The sequence below is a fragment of the Schistocerca serialis genome, chromosome 2 (assembly GCF_023864345.2).
Source record: "Schistocerca serialis cubense isolate TAMUIC-IGC-003099 chromosome 2, iqSchSeri2.2, whole genome shotgun sequence".
NCBI classification, from domain to species: domain Eukaryota; kingdom Metazoa; phylum Arthropoda; class Insecta; order Orthoptera; family Acrididae; genus Schistocerca; species Schistocerca serialis.
In genome coordinates this window covers 1,107,925,158-1,107,945,991 of record NC_064639.1, presented here as the reverse complement: position 1 = coordinate 1,107,945,991, position 20,834 = coordinate 1,107,925,158, and the positions used below count along the sequence as shown (strand labels likewise).

General features: G+C 37.7%; 1 protein-coding gene across 5 annotated transcripts in view; it reads left to right on the top strand.

Annotated features, from left to right (window-relative positions):
* Positions 1-20,834, top strand: part of LOC126458564 (protein ECT2) — a 229,105-nt gene that overhangs the window by 82,054 nt on the left and 126,217 nt on the right. For all 5 annotated transcript variants that reach the window (XM_050095689.1, XM_050095688.1, XM_050095687.1 and 2 more), the window contains exon 5: positions 5,882-6,091. In XM_050095689.1, the coding sequence (XP_049951646.1) occupies positions 5,882-6,091 (210 nt within the window). The remainder of the gene's footprint in view (positions 1-5,881; positions 6,092-20,834) is intronic.

The following is a 20,834-nucleotide window of genomic DNA, read 5'->3' as shown; positions in this document are numbered from 1 at the left end:
TGATATGAAAAACGTACGTTTTTGAGGGTGTCGGATACTTTTGATCACATGGTGTATGTAAATTTTTCTTTGGCAATTTCATTGTTGGCAAACTTGATGATGAAGAACCCGCAAAGCCACTGTTGACTTGCTGCCAAGTCAAATCATTCAGAAGTGGAATGATTTGTGAGTGACAGTCTAAAGTACTATGGTTTCGCTGAATTCAAGAACAAAATGTTCTTATTATGTATTTGGATGCCGCAGTCTGCATGCTGATAGCGGCAACTACCCTACATGTATTCCATTTGCATTTAATCCACATCACCTGTCGTCCCTGCCGAAGAAGTGTGCTGTAGCTACATAATGTGTCATCCTATAGAGAATTGCTACTGAATTTAGCATTGCCACCTGAGTCTGTCCGAATGAGGTATGGTACATGGATTGAAGCTACTGTGTTTTATAATGAAAAGTTTTGACTCCTGAAATCTGTGATTCGTTCTCTTCCGGAAAATCTCAGTACAAGGGGCACAAAATGCTTCTACTGAACCTACAGTTGAATATGCACTGGAGTGCATCCATAGCATTTTGGCTTCCTTGCCTGCAGCATTAATGCATTAGAATCTGTTGGGTTTCCTTTGTAAAAATGGTTATGAATGTCAAATTCAAGTGGACTGACAAGAAAACTTTGCACATGTCATTACAGTGTTGGATACCCTTCGTTATGTGTAGCTTGCACCAGTGCTAATGCAACACACACTGCCAAAGGTGGCAGCGCCACATGCAATACACTTGTAGCAGTGTATTTGTTCCCTTGTTATTTTAAGACTTTTATTTAAAGATCTTCTGGATTTTCTGTGATTGAATATAATTCTATAAGGACTGCATATTGTTTTGTATATATGTTATAACATTCAATTTTATCTGTTTGTAACACAGAGGTGCTTCTACCTTGGGGGGGGGGGGGGGGAGGGGAAAGGAGCAAGTCTGTACAGTTACATGGTAACTGTGTGGCAGCATTTTAGGTCCCGGAATTTTTGTGAAGAGATAAGGATTCACGTGCCCTCAATTTTTTTGCATTGTATTGTTTCTTAATGTGTTGTAAGCATAACACAGATATAGCCGAGGTATGTCAAAGATGATAGCATGCTGCGCCACAGAAGGGTATATGACAGTCGTGCTGCTAGGGTGTCACAGGATATGCAGGCCACAAGAGACAGCTTACTGTCGCTCATCCAGTATGATGGTTTCAGTGTGCATGGAGCAGCAGCCAGGTCTGGTCTTCAAAGTTGTGTGCCTAGAACTGGATGAAGTCGTGGAGCACGGCAAGGGTAATTGGCTGGCTTCAAGGGTTGGGAGTAGGAAGGTGTCAATACCTCAGAAAGACAATGTATTAGTTGACACTGATATGGAATGTACGTTTTTAAACACCATCTGACTGAAGAATGAGACCGGTTTTGTTGGAGTTTTGCAAACTGTTCACAGCTGCTAATGGGATGCTCTGAGCCCATAGAGCTGCTAATACAGAAGTCCTCTCTGATACTCAAAAAATAGGCATGCCTTCACTAAATTTAATGTATACTGTTACTGGCACCATATCATCTCTTCAGATGAATCAGTATTTAGATCTTCGAATGAGAGTCCAGTGATGGTCTACAGACTACTGGGAGCATTTTACAACCGACAGTATGTGGCATAGCATTCGTGTGTTGGCTGCATCACAGCCTCATGCTGGGGGCAAATGTCATCAGGTAAGGTAGGGACACTTCATTAACTTTATGGTCATCTCACTGTGGCTCAGTGTGATGAACATCATGAAACCTACTATTGTGCCAAGTGTGGAGATGCTCTATCCCCAGGGAGTGATGCAGTTTCATATGATCACTCACTGGTTCACATGAGTTGAACCATTCAGCAGTGGTTCTTGCAGTAGGGTGACATAGCATGATTTGACTGGCTTGCTCAAGTGCCAGTCTGGAATCCCATTGGAAGTTTGGGGCAAAATGAAGTGTCACATGATCTTAAACTGACTGAAACTAGGTCCACACACAGCTGAAAAACGTTTGGATGTGTAGGAGAGTCTAGTGGACAGACAGATATATTCCTAGAAGCTGATCGTCTCCATGCTTCGTCGGATGATCAGGTAATTGATACCAATTGTGGTGGGCCTCACGCTAGCCTCAGTCCTGTTGCGAACTTTTGTCGCCTCACATTACTCCACTTCATATTACAACATTTGATATAACTGTATATTTGGGATTTGGAAATCTGCATGAAATCATTGTACTTCAAATTTTATTTGTAAAATACATGCTGTTTAACACTTAAGACATGTAAATTTGGGAAAAGCACAAACAAATGAATTTGAATGTCCTAATGGCAAACTGTTGGAGAAAACTAATAATACAGACTGATATAATATTCTCTTCCACATTGTCTCTCAAACATTGTCTGGGATTATTGTGAAAAAGAAGTGCGACCAGGGCTTTACAAAAGTTCTTTTTCAAGTTTTCTTCAGGAATGCAAGGAGAGTGTTCTATGTAGTGTGCCCATTTTTGTATGTTAGTCTGCAGAGAAATGACAACTGCAGAATAAGCATTCAATGTTCTTCCTCAGACGGTGCATCTGAAGCCTTGTCCTCAAATTTGGATCAGACTCTGAATGACTGGAAGATTATTTGTCCTGTATTTTTCTCTTTTTCGTTTTCAAAAACAAAACCTTCACTACTGTGTCCTTTGATTCTGCTGGAGGTTTCTTCTCTTTGAACTGTTTCAAACATTACTTTTAACCTCAGGGCACCAGCAGTGTGTTTATCCTAGTAATATTTATATTACATTTAATTGACAACACAGCATGCTGAAACTTGTGGCAGTAGGTAGTGGCACCTTGAAGAAGATAAGCAAAATATTGGAATATTGGCATGTCTACCTGTCGCATTACGTGGGTTCTGTATGGAGATAAAACTCACCAGTGTCGTATATGACACGTGGGAACTGAAGAGGTTGTGGAGATGATGATAGCTACCTCACAGATTCAGACTGTGCCTCATTTTAATAGAGCTGGTGCCTCTTGATGTGGCTTGATGATTTTGGTAGCTGCTTGGATACCATTGAGACCACATTTACTCCATTGGTGCATTTTATATTTCAGACTTTTGGCGTATTCGAAAGTCATTGCCTCTAAGTAAATGCAAGTTACATGGGAAGAATCTAGTTTCCCAGGAACTGTTTATGGCATTTTCTGTTGTTACTGCTCTCGAGTAGACCACTCCAGATAACCACATAACCAAAATGAGGTTATTACTTCATCTGGGTTAACATTTCATAAATAAAAGACTATGTTGTGAAGAATATAGTCATATAATTATTGTTACAGTAACTACTAAACTTTGGAAATTAAAGACGTACAAGGGCACATACATTCAAAAAACTTGGAAATCAGTACTTTTAAGCTCCGGGATTTCTAACAATGTCCAGCTCCATAACGATCTTACTTTTAACTGCCCTATTCCTCAGGCACTGCGAAAAAAACGTTCAGGTAACGTTCCAACAGAGCTGAGCATGTAATTTAGTCAGAATCTAGTACCACATTGGCAAACTCTCCCATAATAGACACCTTCCTGTATATTCAAAATCATTTCAAGTAATGATAGTATCATTTGGGTAAATTAAAAACAAGCTCAGATCAAAACGTAACCACCTCATCAAATTAAATTCTAATAGTAGTAAGGCAAAGAAAGTGCATTGTCATATGGCATCTGTAGTTTCATATCTACAGACCACCGAAATTGCTGAGCTCTTTGCCATTGAAAATTAGGGAGAAAAGAACCATATTTCCATTGAAAAATCAAAATCTAAACCTGTCTTGTAAATTGGAAAATCATACAACTTCATATCCACTTACCTCTTTCAGAGCATATACACACCCATCCAGATTTTAATAAACAATATTATGAAAAGGAAAGTTGTTACTCACCATATAGTGGAGATGCTGAGTCGCAGGTAGGCACAACAAAAAGACTTACCACAAATAAAGCCAACAACAACAACAACAACAACAACAACAACGCGCACGCGTGCGCACGCACAAACTGCAGTCTAAGGCAACTGAAACCACACTGCAAGCAGCAGCTGCACACACAAAGTGCGTCTGTCGTCTATTGTTGATGAAGGCCTTAAAAGCTGTATTTGTGACGGTCTTTTTGTTGTGCCTAGCTGCGACTCAGCATCTCCCCTATATGGTAAGTTGCAACTTTCCTTTTCCTAATATTGTTACATTCCATCCTAGATTTTCCATTGTCAGATTTTAGTAAATATCATCTGACAAACTCAAGTGTCTTACTCAGATCCGTTACATTGATAGTTGAAATTAGTTTCCCCAACACATTTGTAATTTTATTTAGAGACCAATTTATGCATTCATCATTAAACATTCATTCTCTCTTACACAATGTTATGTTAATGATTATTTCTGCTGCATGTGCTTTCTCATTCTGCTGCTAGTTCTGTGAATAGTTTTATGCACGCAAACAAAACTTTCTATTCGGCAACTTAATTTGGACCTGACTGTTTTCGAAATTGAGAGTGATAATAAGTGTTAGTGTTTCCAAATAAAAGGGCAAATGGTTTTCTGTTGAGCTTGGTGCTTACATTTGAGTATATAATTTGGAAAAAAAAGTATCAGTACTAGTTTCTTCTTGAACAATTAGTAGATTGATAACTCGCTTCTACTTCTGAAATTGTAAAAGGTAATGTTTGCTAGAAGTTGCATTGATTTAAAGTCACTCATTCCTAAAAATAATGATATTCTCTCAATCCTATAGAACAAATGCCCTTAAAATAACTTGGATGCATTTTGTTTAAAATTTTATTAGTTTTTTGATATAGTTTTTGCAAGTTCATACTACAAAAAGACAGTAAATAATATGCACCAGTGATGAACTCAAGACAAGAGAAGTCACCACAGAAAGGCCATTGGAAACTACCACAATGGGGACAAAAAAAAATTTGCCAGATGGGGGAACCGAACTCTTGAGTCACCGAATAACAACTAGGCACTTTGACCATGAAGTACTGCACAGCGATGTTAACACTTTCTTGAGACTTGATGTAATGCTGCAGTCATATCAATATGTATTTCGTGATTACTGTCGACATCCTATGTTTCTGTGTTTAATGTTTAATTGGTATTAATTTCTGATGTACATCTCTCTTGTGTGATATCACCTTGCTGTTATAAACCAAGATCTGCGTTAACTGGGCAAAAGTGCTGTCGCATTTTGTGATGTAGCTGCTGAGAATTCCTGATAGGGAACTTAGCAATTTTCTGTGCAGACTGTTATGGTTTGTCGTGTTCCTGGTACATTTAAGTTCTTACTGAGATAATAAAGTAGGTTGTGGTGTGATTCACAAGTTAATTTCAGTAAAAATGGTTTTTTATTAAATTTTTAGTAATGAAATATTTGTCGTACATATTTTGTGTTTTGATGATAAATGAAAATTCATTCTCTAGTCTTCAGGTCACTATCCATCATTGTATGGATAGTATAGTTGGCGTATGTGTATGGCACAATAATTACCTTTGTCACTGTCTTGTTTCAAAGGAAACTTCCTTAAATGTTAAGGTCAGTCAGACTAACTTGTCTCTGATATGCTTTATTCTTAAACTATTATCGTAAAATTTATAAAATAATATGCTAGGTACTTTCCAGTTTTGCTAGGTACTTTCCAGTTTTGCTTGGTACTTTCTGGTTTTGCAGTGAGCTATGTACTTCTATGTATAGATGATTTAAAACACCTGTCATACTTGTATTGAATAATTGGAATTGTTCATCTGTATAATAATTTGTGTAAAGTTCAGTAGAGTGCATACAAGAAAATAATTACTTGTCCATATTTGTTTTCAGAACAGAATGATAACATTAATTCACAATATGGGAGGAAGCATAAGAAAAGATATGGTTGCTAAAGTGACACACCTAATAGCTAATAATTGTGGAGGAGAGAAGTATCGTTATGCTGTAACTTTCAGGGTCCCAATCATGTCTGATACATGGGTCTACAAATGCTGGGAACAGAGGGATAAAGTAGGATTTTCTGCAGTATCCGATGAAATGGTATGTTTATGGTTTCATTTTACCTATTAACATTGTTTTAGTATGTGTGTTGTACATGTGGCTATTTAAATTTTTATGCATGGTTAATAAGTACAGGAGACTGGATTTTTTAATCACTGCACAGCACTTTGAAAAATCGCTTTACTCTATGAACTACAGTTTGTTTGATTGGCAACTACAGATATTTTAGAATACAAATTTTATTTATTTTTGGTGCAGTCATTGTTGATTTTAATATTGAAGTCATCTAAAAATCGGCAATTCTCAAATTACAAACAGAAGTTTTATTTCTCTCTATGCAGAATACCTTTTGTCTTCATTTGGTGATAATTTTCTATGCTGTATTGATTCATAATATTAAAATACTTTCTTCTATCATCTTTTGCCATGTTGTGAACTGCAATGAATAATCTGTGATCTTGGGTTATTAGTACAGCAGTCAATCTGAAGGACAACAGTCTCACAAACTAATATGGACATATGAAGTTTTATTTTAGATAAATGTCTAAATATAGGTGAGATTGTGTTATGGGAGTGCACTTTTATAATTTTATTACTATCGTAATTTAAATTTGTGAATATTTTTCATTGTCTAAAATGAGATTTCCCATTTCCGTGCTATCGAAACTGGTACCCTGTCTATTATCCAGTACTTCAACTTTAATTTCATCATTGTTGCAAAACTCCAGGATCACAGGTACTGTTCTAGTGCCACAGACAATAAAAATGGCTACAACAATTGTTCATTAACTGTACAGCAAACACTTAAGTTGCAATAGATATTTTGTTTCACATTAATCATGCAACTGCTACAGACTTTGATATATGAAGTAGTAACTGAGGACCAACGATGTCAGTAGTTATAAACAAAAATATTAGGCTTATTACTTTTCTCAATATTATGTTAAGGGTGTATCAGTAGTTCTCTCCCGTTGCAAATATATATGTGCAAGTGCAAGACCAACAAACCTATTCACAGCCATGTAAATGCAGTCTTTCTTTCTTTATCATAGCTGGTGCAACTTAACCTGTATAAAACATATGAAGCCTTAGTCATTCACAAAAGATTTATTACCCCCTAGTTCAGAGAATCTGTTCCACCCATAATTTTAAATGGCACAGAAATAATAGTTTCTTTTTCTTCAAAGAACTTTGAGAATTCTGGACCATCACTTATACCGGACTGAACACACAACTGGAGTCTGTAAGAAAGTGTCAGACTCACTCTGTTCGCTATAGAAATACCAAAAATTATTTTCTCTTGAACTGTTTCTTAACTTGCAAAGTTACTGATACTCGCCAGTCTTGATTATGGCGATACTGTTCTCCAAGGACTTTTGTAAGAGCTCGTGGCGGCTTGCACTGATGATGAATGCTTGTGTATGATAAATTTGTGACGCATGCTGTTTCGACCATATCAGTTCTTCCTACAAACAATTATCACGACTACATGCCAATAAGCATAGAGATCATCATACCCTGTGTTTGCTGTATTGTCTTCTCAATCATTGACACTCTCTTATTTGCCTTCAACCCCTACTATTTGAGCAGCAGAACATAAATACTCATTCTCAACTAAGTAAAATCCTCTCTGTACCAGTACATAACAGCCATGATCTCTTAAAAAACACTGCATCAGGAATCCAACTCTGGTAAAATTTTCCTCAAAATATCAGAGAAATTAAAATTCTTTCAGACATCGAAAGATAGATAATGTTCCACCTTCTGTCGCAATAGCTGTCTCTGATAGATACTTACTTGCAGCTTATTCATATCAACCGTCTCTCTCCCTTCATCACTTTTCTGTCCCCTTATCTACAGAGTTCTCTATTGATATTCTGTTCTTGTTACTTTCATTTCATTCTTCTCCACTTTCATTATCCTTCCACTTCTGATAGTGCTAAACATGGCTTCAAATGTAACAAACCAACGATCATCATTCTTAATGTCTTCTTCTTCTTCTTCTTCTTCTTCTTCTTTGGAATGGGCTAGCTAAGGACCACAATATTCAACTTTTCAGCCTGGAGAGGGACTTGATGTTTGACCAGTAATTCTGCATTCTGTGGCTATGTTTCTCCTTTGTCCAAAGGGTGCTGGTCTTTTTAGGGGTGATCTGTCCTGAAACCTCTTTTCTTTTAGTATCCTTCTGAGAAGTGCTCGGTTTCTAATGTCACTTTCAGTTATGTTCAGTTCCTGGATGTCTTTCTTGACTTCTATCAGCCAGGGTGTCACTGTCTTCCTGCTCTTCCAGCAGTTGGAAAAGTCGGTTGGTCAGTCTTGTTTGGTCCATCCTTGTGATATGTCCATAGAAAGACACACACCTCTTCCTGGCTGCATCTGCGATTCTCTCGGTATGTTTGTCTTCTATACTCACCATCTGTTTTGATCGGTCCCAGAATTTTTCACAGGGTCTTCCTCTCCTGAATCTTTCAAGCCTTTCATGTTCAGATTCAAGCATTCTGGGGCACATAGGGCTTCAGGACAGATAACTGTTTGGTAGTGTTTCAGTTTGGAATTGTGAAATAGGCATTTCTTATTATAGACATTCTTGGTTAATCGATATGCTAATTGTAACTTAATAATCTGAGTTGTTAGTGCTGTTCCTTCTGATAGATTAGGTTCCAAAATTTCTCCTAGATACTTGAATCTGTCAGCTATCTCAATTTGACCTTGTTCCAGCTGTAGTTCACTGGGAGTATCATTGATGTTGGAGAGGTATTTTGTCTTTTCTAGTGACAATTAAGTCCTACCCTGGCAGCATGTAGTTTGAGCATATTGAGCTGCTTTACTGCTACTTCCACCAAGCTTGCTATAAGTGCCAGATCATCTGTGAAAGCTGAACAGTTGACTACTAGTCCCTTCCGTCTGTGTCCCAGGTAAATACAGCTCGGTGTATTTTGTACTTTCATTTCTTTTCGCCACTCTCTGATCACCTTGTCCAGTGGGCAGTTGAAGAGAAGAGACGAGAGTCCATCTCTCTGTCTAACTCCTGTCCTTTTCTCAAAGCTTTCTGAAATTGTTCCCTTGAACTTTACTTGTGAGCTAGTGTTACTTAGGATCTTTCGGATAAGGCTGTGGGTTTTCTGGTCCAGGCCCATTTCCTGCAAAATTCTCATAAGAGTATGTCTGTCGATTGAATCATATGCTTTCTTGAAGTCAACAAAAGTAACTATGTATTGTTTATTTGCTAGTTTAATTTGACGTAATACTGACTTCAAGTTAAGGATCTGCAGCACAAGAACGTCCTTTTCTAAAACCACCCTGATAACCTCAGTGTTTTGGGTCCAATTGAGGTTTGGCTCTGTTCAATAATGCATTAGATAATACCTTATAGTTGACTGGTATCAATGAGATCCCTCCATAATTGTTGATGTCAGTCAAATCACCCTTCTTGTGTAAGGGGTGGATCAGAGATGATGTCCAGTCATCTGGTAACTTCTCACAATCCCAAATGTTCCATAGGACCTCGGTCAACTTGCTGATTGCTTTGTCTCCAGCCTGCTTCCACAGCTCTGCAACTATAGTGTCTTCTCCTGGTGCTTCATTATTCTTCAGGGACCTTCTGTTGGAGGATGAGAGTTTGGTTTCTGGAACTGTCTTGATAGATAAAGAAGGTTTTAGGGGACTCAGTTGAGGAGATTCTCAAAATATTTGGCCAATATGCAGCAGTTGTCTTTGTCATTATAGGCTATGTTTCCATGTGGTCCTCTGAAGTGTAAGCTGGGTGGGGCATAGCTTCTAAGGTTTCGCTTGAAAGTTTGGTAAAAATTTCTAGTGTTATTCTTCTTAAAATCTTCATCAAATTGAATCAATTGGTCCTGAGTGTACTGACGTTTAATCTGCCTGATGGTTTTGGCAGTTTGCCGGTGCTGTTCTATGAATGAATGCCCTCTATTATTATTATTAATGTAAATTATTATTATTGTGATCATTACATAATATTTTGTGTTATGTGTTGTTCCTAATCAGTGTAAGAGAGAGCCTTCAAAACCCTAATCTGGTCAGGTTAAATAAGCAGTAAATAAATAAATTAGCAGTGAAGACAAAATGCTATAAAGTTTGCTTAGTTCATTGAGAGACTCGTGTCGTGGTCACAGGAGTGTGCGTTCGGGTGTCTGTGTGTGAATGTGTGTAGTATTGCTAGAAAAAGATCTAGTGCTCAAAAGCTAGTGTGAATACTGTTTGTTATGTGTTTCTGTGCTCCATACATCAATCAGGTATAGGTGAGTGGTTGCCTCTCCCTTATTTTATGCATTGCTCCATTTAGGCTTTTCCATTAATGTTATGCATTACATAATTAGGAAGCTTATAATGAGCTATGTCTTCTAGAGCTTTAGATAATGCTAGTTAAAGGCAAATGGGCCTTTAGTCAGAGGGTTCTTTGGCAGATTCCAATTTGGGTAATGGTTTTGTGAAACCCTGCTTCCAGGCTGTTGTGAAGATGCCGGAGGTCAGAGAATAGTTAAAAAGTCCATTATTTTGGGCAGCAGAGGATCAGTGAAACAATTGATTGTTTGCACTTTTATATTGTTGTGCCCAGCAGCTGCTGAACGAATTTGTGCATTTGACTTCCAGGCGATCAGACAAGCCAGGTGCAGGGATCTGATCTGTGCGAATTACTCTACTTTGGGATTCGGTTGTGACTGTATCATAAATGTATGTGTGTCTACTGAAAAAGGACAGGTATACACTCGCGCACGCTCGCGCGCACACATCCATCCGCACATACAGACACAAGCTTTGGCTTGTGTCTGTGTATGTGTGGATGGATATGTGTGTGTGTGTGTGTGTGTGTGTGTGTGTGTGTGTGTGTGTGTGTGTGTGTGTGTGCGCGCGAGTGTATACCTGTCCTTTTTTCCCCCTACGGTAAGTCTTTCCGCTCCCGGGATTGGAATGACTCCTTACCCTCTCCCTTAAAACCCACATCCTTTCGTCTTTCCCTCTTCTTCTCTCTTTCCTGATGAAGCAACTGTTTGTTGCGCTAGCTTGAATTTTGTGTGTATGTTTGTGTTTGTGTGTGTATCGATCTGCCAGCACTTTCGTTTGGTAAGTCACATCATCTTTGTTTTTAGATATACAGGGTGATTCAAAAAGAATACCACAACCTTAAAAATGTGTATTTAATGAAAGAAACATAATATAACCTTCTGTTATACATCATTACAAAGAGTGTTTAAAAAGGTTTTTTTTTCACTCAAAAACAAGTTCAGAGATGTTCAATATGGCCCCCTCCAGAGACACGAGCAATATCAACCCGATACTCCAACTCGTTCCACACTCTCTGTAGCATATCAGGCGTAACAGTTTGGATAGCTGCTGTTATTTCTCGTTTCAAATCATCAATGGTGGCTGGGAGAGGTGGCCGAAACACCATATCTTTAACATACCCCCATAAGAAAAAATCACAGGGGGTAAGATCAGGGCTTCTTGGAGGCCAGTGATGAAGTGCTCCATCACGGGCTGCCTGGCGGCCGATCCATCGCCTCGGGTAGTCGACGTTCAGGTAGTTACGGACAGATAAGTGCCAATGTGGTGGCGCTCCATCCTGCTGAAATATGAATTGTTGTGTTTCTTGTTCGAGCTGAGGGAACAGCCAATTCTCTAACATCTCCAGATACTGTAGTCCAGTTACAGTAGCACCTTCGAAGAAAAAGGGACCAAAAACTTTATTGGCTGAAATGGCGAACAAATGTACAACTAAATGAAACTTTATAGCTCCCTTAATTCGCCGACAGATAGTGCTTAGCTCTGCCTTTTGTCGCTGCAGAGTTTTAAATTCCTAAAGTTGTGGTATTCTTTTTGAATCACCCTGTATTTTTCCCACGTGGAATGTTTCCCTCTATTATATTCATAATTATATACTAAGTTTACAACACATACAAATTTAGTGATTATATACATTTTCCTTCACATATTCATCAACTGTATAAAAAAATTTCTCTATCAGGTACCCCTTGAGAGTTTGTTTGAATGCTGGCAATCTTTTGTGAAGACATTTGATGTGTGGTGGGAGATCATGAAACAGCTTAATGCTGGAGTAATAAGCTCCTTTTTGAACCATTGTGAGGCTTTTCAGTTCAATGTGCAGACTGTTATTGGTTCTTGTGTTATAGTCATGAAATTGGCTGTTATCTTTGTTGATAGAAGGGATTTTACAGACAAAGGTCAACAAGGAAAAGATATATTGTGAGGAGGTGGTAAGGATCCCCATCTTTCGAGACAAGGGCCTGCAAGAGTGCCTGTGATGAACACCACTCATTATTCTAACGCCTTTTTTTTGTGCAGTGAAAATTTTCTTTGCGAGAGATTGGTTCCCCAGAATATAATAGCATATGACATTAATGAATGAAAATAGCCAAATACAAAGCCTTAATGATGTCTACTTCAGCCACTGAAGCAATTACGCATAGTGCAAATATTGCTAAGTGTTTTATAAAGATGAAGAATATGTACCAATCAGTTATGTTTGCTGTCTATATAAGTACCCAGGAATTTTGTAACCTCAGCTTTTTGTATTTCTTGATCTCTGCACTTAATTTCTTCCAGATTTCTTTCTGGAGTATGGAATCTCATATAAAGGGTTTGATCTGTATTGAGTGAGATACCATTTGAAGAAAACCAGTTCACAATATAATTGAGAACTTTATTCGTAGTTTGTTCAAGATTGTTGTCTGTGAAATAGTCAGTTAGAATTGTAGTGTCATCTGCGAAAGAGTAAATTTACTGTTTGTGTCAGAACAAAGTTGGACATCATAAATGAAGATGAGAAAAAGCAGTAGACCCAAAACAGAGCCTTGTGGCACACCACAACTTACTGAGCCCCACTCAGATGAGGCAGATTCTCTGGATGAGCCATTCAGCATTACAGTGTGCTTTCGGGCTCTTAGGTATGATTGGAGCAATGAACCAACGGTACCACCCAAACCATAATATTCTGACTTTTTCAAAAGGATTAGATGGTTTACACAATCAAAGGCTTTTGAGAGGTCACAAAAAATACCTACCGAAGAAATGTTTTTGTTCATGGCTTCCAGAACTTGATTGGTGAAACAGCATACAGCTCGTTCTGTAGAAAGACCAGCACGAAATCCAAACTGACTCTTGTTTAGGATATTGTGGAAGCTAAGATGATTGACAATCAACCTGTGTATGAGTTTATCAAGAATTTTTGAAAAGATGGTTAAGAGTGAGGTTGGGTGATAGTTTGTAACATTGTTTTTCTCACCTATTTTAAAGAGTGATATCACTACAGCTATTTTTAGCCTGTCGGGGACTTTTCCTTCTTGCAGAGATGTATAAGACTGGACTTAGCAATATTTCACTATTTTACAGGAAATATTTTTCACACCAACAGACTTTTTGTTTTTTAATGAGGTAATAATTCTTTCAGTCTCTCTTACTGTTACATGAGGTAAGGATAATTGTGGGGGTCTATTACTGGTTGCTTTCTGTAGAAGAGCCAATGACTCATCCACAGAACCTTTACAGCCTGTCTTCTCTGTTGCTGACAAAAAGTGCCTGTTGAAGATTTCTGCAACCATTTCAGGTTTCTTTACAATATTGGTACCTTGTTTAATTTCAGTGGGTCTGCTGCCCCCCACCCCCCCCCCCCTTTTTTTGCCAGTTTCCTGCTTTATTACATTCCAAATTGATTTTATTTTGTTGTCAGACTTCTCAATTTCAGACTTAATGCACATATTTTATGACTTATCACCTTCTTTAGGATGCTACAATAAAGGTTGTAGTGCTGACATTTCTTTGGATCATTACAAGTTCTGAGGGAATAATACAACTCCTCTTTGTTACTCAGGATTTTTTTATTCCTACAGTGATCCATGAATTATTGAACAGTGCTTACTAGACTGTTTCTAATTATTTTTTTGGGAAATTTGGCTTCAAAGATAGAAATTCATTCAGCAATGGATTATACTTTTTTTTCACATCTGTTTCATTGAAAACTGGACTCCAGTCTATCTCTTGCGGGCTAGTGTTGACATTTGGAGGGTTTCATCATTTATTATCCTAAAAGATTTCCAAGAATTTTCAGAACTGTTGCTCAGATTGATGTCAGTGAGAGTAAGCAGTTGAGTACCTTGATCAGAAAGGCCAAGAATTGGACGAACACTGATACTGTTGACTTTTGACTTATCTATAAATATGTTGTCCATCAGACTTTGACAGTTCTCGGTAACTCTAGTTGGAAAATTTACTACTGTCGTCAGATTTTAAGAATCTACTAGATGTTCTAGATCTGCTTTACCATTGCTTTCATTTAGGAAATCTACATTGAAATCACCTGTAATTATTAGATCATTGAATTTTTAGTACACTTGCAATAAGACAGTATCTAACTGCGTCAGGAACACATTTATGTTCCCTGAGGGAGCTCTGTTCAGTGCTAACACTACAACTGTACGGCCACTTACAGTAGTTTCTACGCTACATATGTCAATATCTTGTTCAATACAGTCACTCTTTAAATTCAATGTGCTATATGATACGTTATTTTTTAAGTAAATTACTACTCCACCATTCTTCATGATAGATCTACAGTAATGTGTTGCTAGACAGTAACCACTGAGCTGTAACATTTCAACATTTCTCATGTTGTGTTCACTAAAGCATAAAACATCGGCATCCTTTATCTCTTGTTGGTCATCTAAAAGAACAGAAATTTCATTAACTTTGTTCATAAGTCCTCCTATATTATGGTGAAAATTGTCATAGCTTTGGTATTTGCAGAAAGCGGCTGCTTTTGCCTAAAAAAGTATTTGTGGACTCAGAAACAGTAGGCTCATTGTTAACTGTTTCACAGAAATTCTGAGCTTGAAAATTAGTCTGATAGGATACCTGGAGCCATTTAAGGGGAATAGGTTCAGAGCGAGGAGATATTTTGTTGTTTTCTTTCATGATTGCTGCATTTAAAAGAGTATCTAGGTTTGTTTACCTGATCTGTTAAGGTGCATGCCGTGTCTGGTAAACAACCCTCTTTGAAAATTACTCGTATGTACAACACAAATGCTGCTAAACTTCTCCTTGAGTGATCGTGTAACATCAAAACCTTCATTGCAGGCTACATTGTTCGAACCATCTATTACAATGACATAATCTTTTTTTACTCTTTCACGATCGCAGCCTGCTACGCCTTCCTGAATTTTCGCACCAGGATCAACCAGCATGGCCTTACTGCGAACATCTGAAATCGGGAGGAAACTGCAGACATTACTTTTCCTTAGAGCATTCAGCTCTGCTTTATGGTTAAATGATATGGCATCCTCTTGGATAAAATATTCTGGAGGTAAAATAATCCCCCATTTGGATCTCCAAGCAGGGACCACTGCGGAGGCTGTCGTCATCAAGAGAAACAAACCTGACATTCTATGGGTGGGAGTGTGGAATGTTACATCCCTTAATTGGGCAGGTAGATTAGAAAATTTAAAAAGGGAAATGGATAGGTTGAAGTTAGATATAGTTGGGAGTAGTGAAGTTCGGTGACAGGATGTTCAGGTGAGTGTAGTATTGTAAATACGAAATCAGACAGGAGTAATGCAGGAGTAGGTTTAATGATAAATAAGAAAATAGGAATGCGGGTAAGCTACTATGAGTAGCATAGTGAGCACGTTATCTTGGCCAAGATATACACAAAGCAAACACCCACCAGATAGTAAAAGTTTATATGAAAACTAACTCTGCAGCTGAAGAACAACTTGGGAAAAAAAGTGTGATGAGCTAAAAGAAATTATTCAGATAGTTAAGGGAGAGGAAAATTTAATTGTGATGGGGGACTGGAATTTAATAGTAGGAAAAGGAAGTTAAACTGCAGGTGAATACAGACTGGGGGAAAAGAATGAAAGAGGAAGCTATTCGGTAGAATTCTGCAGAGAGCAGAATTTAATCATTGGTAATACTTGATCTACAAATTGTGAAAGAAGGTTATATAAATGGAAGAGAGCTGGGGATACTGCAAGGTTTCAGATTGATTGCAGTAGTAAGACAGTGATTTTAGAACCAGATTTTAAATGTGTTGAATAAAAAGTCTTCTGCTCAGGCTATTAAAGTCCTTTATTTGCTCGTTGTCAAAGCTATAGAAAATAAGTAACTCACTGTAAAGCAGTAGTCAAAGTTAAAATGGTTGGGTCAAAAAACCAACCTTATCCATAGATTGCTCAGGAAGGTAACATGGCAGCAAACTTATTTTTATTTTGTTGATGACGAATGATGGTACTTGGCTGAACTGTTCTTCCTGTGTACTATAATGATTTCTAGGATAATATCACCTGATGCTACATTGTAAGAATATAAAACCACTTGTGACATTCCAATAAAGGACTTTAACTACCTTAGCAAAATACTTATTATTCAGTGTGCAGCATTTCGGTTGTGGGTAGCCTCATTTTAAAGTTACACATTTTAGACTGTAAGGCATTTCCAGGGGGCAGATGTGCACTCTGACAACAGTTTGTTGGTTGTGATCCATAGATTTAAAGTAAAGAAACTGCCAAAAGGTAGGAAATCGTGGCGGCGGGACATTGGCAAGCTGAAAGAATCAGAAGCTGTTGAGGTTTTGAGACCAGGCATTAGCCAATGATTGAATGAAATAAGCAAAACGAATTCGGTAGAAGACAAATGGGTAACTTTGAGACATGAAATAGTGAATGCAGCAGAGGACTGAACAGGTAGAAAGACAAGGGGTAATAGAAATCCTTGGATATCACAGTGCGCCTGAAAAAAATGGATTGACAGGAAAAAAAAAATGCAAGATGGCTAAGCAGGAATACCTCCAAAACAAACATAAGGGTATAGACCTATGCATGACTAGAGGAAAGATAGATGCCACCTATTGAAAAATTAAAGAAACATTTGGGGAAAAGGAAAACATTGGTATCAATATCAAGAGCATAGATTGAAAACCAGTACTAAACAAAATTGGGAAGGCTTAAATGTGGAAGGAGTGCATAGGACTGTGCAATGGAAATATACTTGGAGGCAATATTATAGAAGAGAAGAGGATGTAGATGATCAGATAGGAGATACGAAACTGTGAGAAGAATTTAACAGAATACAGGAAGACGTAATTCAAAACAAGACCCTGGAGTTGATGACATTCCCTAAAGACTATTGATAACCTTGGTAGAGCCAGCCATAACAAATCTGTTCCGCCTTGTATGCAAGATATGTGTGACAGATGAATGCCTTCAGAATTCAGGAAGAATGGAATAATTCCAATTCCAAAGAAAGCAGATCCTGACAGGTGTTAATACTACCGAAGTCATGATTGCAAAATACTAACATGAATTGTTTATAGAAGAATGGAAAAAAACTAATAGAAGCCAATCTCGGGGAAAATCACTTTGGGTTGTGGAGCAACGTAGGAATGTCTGAAGCTACACTGGCCCTAGGACATGGGTGGTTGTTTAAGGGAAGGCAAACAGATGTTTATAGATTTTGTAGGTTTGCAGGGTATATACAACCTGGGACAACGGGGGAAAACCCAGGATTTTTTTCATCTGGGAGAAAGCTACACCTGGTAACTTTTAAGAATTCTGGTAATTTTTAATTGGTTACGAGTTAAATTTTTATAATTTTGACTGGTGAGAATTGATACTCAAACAAAGAATTTTACTTTAGCCCACTAGTGCAGAATAATAATGCAACAATAAAACATAAATGAGGGAAAATCACCAATATAACACTAAAGTTGCAAAGAAAATGCACCATTTACAACAACAAAACAGTGTGCACACAAGCATCCGCCAACAGTAAACTGTATCAAAGGCTCCAGGATGAAGACTATGCAATACTTTGTAACAACAAATGGCTTTCGATGAGCGTTGTCATAACTGTCTAAATTAGGTTGTTTGAGCAGTTGCCGGTGGGCTCGTGTCCATGTGCCAAGTGGAAGTTGCATATGAGCATCATCTTCTCCCTCTTCTTGCTATTGAAGTGAGGCTGTTAGATGTAGAAGCTGTAGCTGCAAGCAGCCAGATGCTACCCAGAAAGAAATCTGACAGATTTGCTCATGCACAGAACAGAGTTGTAGTGGGGAGTAGTCTCCATGTGACCTGCGTTTACGTTTCAGATTTTGCTGTTGTCTCTTGGTTTACAGCTTTCGCGTCAAATGAAAACAAAATAGATTTCTGGGGCTAGGAGCTATCAGATGAATTAAAATACATTCACATAATTACGGAAAACTAAAATATGTTATTAGTTTCAGTTTTCTGATTTTATTTCCATGCTATTGACAATGAAGCATTAATTGCTTAGCAGAACAATGAAGTTATTTTTGTCAGTTTGCTAAAGAAATTTGGCTTTCATTGATCTTTTCCACAGAGGCAGTCAATTTAATTGAAACAAAGTCGACTTTGTTAATTTCAAGTGTTCGCTGATTTTCAAGTATGCGTTTCCATCTTCTGGCATGTATGGCATTATGCCCTAATAAAGAACCAAATATATGATAACACAGTAATGTTAATCCAAAAATGACCCTGAAAACCTTAGCACAATTTTACATATCTGCCTTCCATGAAACATAATGTTTTTTGATAACAAGACCTGTTTCAAAACTTGTCTGGTATCACCTGTAGGCTTGATGTTATGTCTTAATTTGCGTTGTTTATGTCAGATTTAGAGAACACCATTCTTCAGTAAATTATAGACTGGCAGCACACCATATCTTATTCTTGCAACTCTCCCACAAGGCTTGATATTTACTACTGGAGTGGAATATAAACTGCCAGTTATACAATTTTGTGGTTTCACAAGTAACCTTGTTAATTTTTGTACAGTTTGAAAAGTCATGAAAAGCTTATTGTTTTTTTGTTCTGGTGTATACAAACTACTATTTTAAGGAAATTTGTATTCCTTCTTACTAACAGTGGCGTTTGGATGTAAACTTGATTTGAAATGCTGCATGACAGTATTGCGGAGTATGTGGGGGAAAAAAATCTATGTTAAAATGACCACATGGTAAAATATTTGGGAATTGTGGGCTGTAATTTTGAAATGAATATTGTACTTTCTAATTTTGCACTTCTTATCTGGATAGGATATGATAAAACAATTATCTTTTTGTAAGTACAAGAACTCCATATGTCCCCTCCAAAGGAAATTCCGCACTGCTGCTCATGGTCACATGATGCCCCACTTCATACAAAATTCCAAATAGAAATGCGACACAAGCACAGTAACACCTGTCTTCTGGTGCTTTGTGGCAACTGCCCAAACCAACCTCTTCCTAACAGGTCAGGTAGTTAGAGAAGTGTTACTTTCAAAGTAAATTTCCTTTTATGCAAAATGGATTATGTTACATGTGAGAATGTGCGATAAATTTCGTAAATAACAGAACATTTTACTCTTATTCGATATTTAACACTTTGAGCACCAGCCACTTAAAAACATTTCGGCCCCAGAAGACCAGACATTTAGGTCATCATTTAAAATTTGAGGCGTATTTGTGTTTGATATATCTTAAAGAATAACGCATGCAAAAAAGAAAAATATTAAATGTCAGAGCTTAGCTTTTCTTGTAGGTATACTACCATCTTTGTGTGTTTGTGCTGCTTAACAATGATGTTGCTATTGGCTGGATTACGTGTCCTATCCTCTTAATATCTGCTGTCATTTGCCGGCTAGATAACGTGATGTGAGCTATGATTGGCTGACAAAAGTGCATCACAACCTCGATTTCAGATTTCCAGCACTTTGGAAATTAAGATGCTGAATTTGGTGGAATTCGTATTTATATTTTCGTAGTACGAAAATATGCAGCATACATATTGCTGCACAGCAAAGATCTTTCCAAAACGTGATATTCCTTTGCTGAGTTTTTTTTTTTTTTTTCCCTAAAGAGCCAGGAAGTTCTACAGCAGTGTATAAAGCCTTTGCCATTCAAAGGATTGGAAAGTTTTTCAGTTCAGAGGGAATGTATGCTGCCACTTAACACGGAGAAGTGTGTTTCACCCCGGGAAATCAGGGAATTTTTTCCCTGTCCGCAAATACACCCTGCTTTGTAGAAAGCTTTTGACGATGTGGTCTGGAATACACTCTTTGAAATTCTGAAGGTAGCAGGGGAAAATTCATTGAGTGAAGGGTTATATACATCCTGTACAGAAATGGGACTGCAGTTAGACAAATCAAAGGATATGAAAGGGAAGCAGTGGTCGAGAAGAGAATGAGACAGGATTTTACCTATCCTCAATATTATTCGATCTGTTCATTCATTACTTCTCTCAGGCAGCAAAGGACTTGAAAGAGCAGTTGAATGGAAGGGGGATATAAGACAAACATTAACAAAAGCAAAACGAGGGTAATGGAATGTAGTCAAATTAAATGAGGTAATGCTGAGGGAATTACATGAGGAAAAGAGACACTAGAAGTAGTAGGCAAATTTTGATATGTGGGCAGTAAAATAACTGATGGTGGCTGAAGTAGAGAGAGTATAAAATGTAGACTGGCAATGGTACAAAAAGTGTTTCTGAAGAAGAGAAATTTGTTAACATTGAATATAGATTTTATTTCTGAAGTATTTTGTATGGAGTACAGCCTGTATGGAAGTGAAATGTGGACAATAAACAATTCATACAAGAAGAGAAAATAACTTTGTTAAACTGGATGCTGCAGAAGAATGCTCGAGATTAGATGGGTAGATGGTACCGAATGGAATTGAGAGAAAAAGAAATTGGTGACAAAGCTTGACTAAAAAAGGGATCAGGTGATAGGACACACCCTGAGATGTTAGGGGATT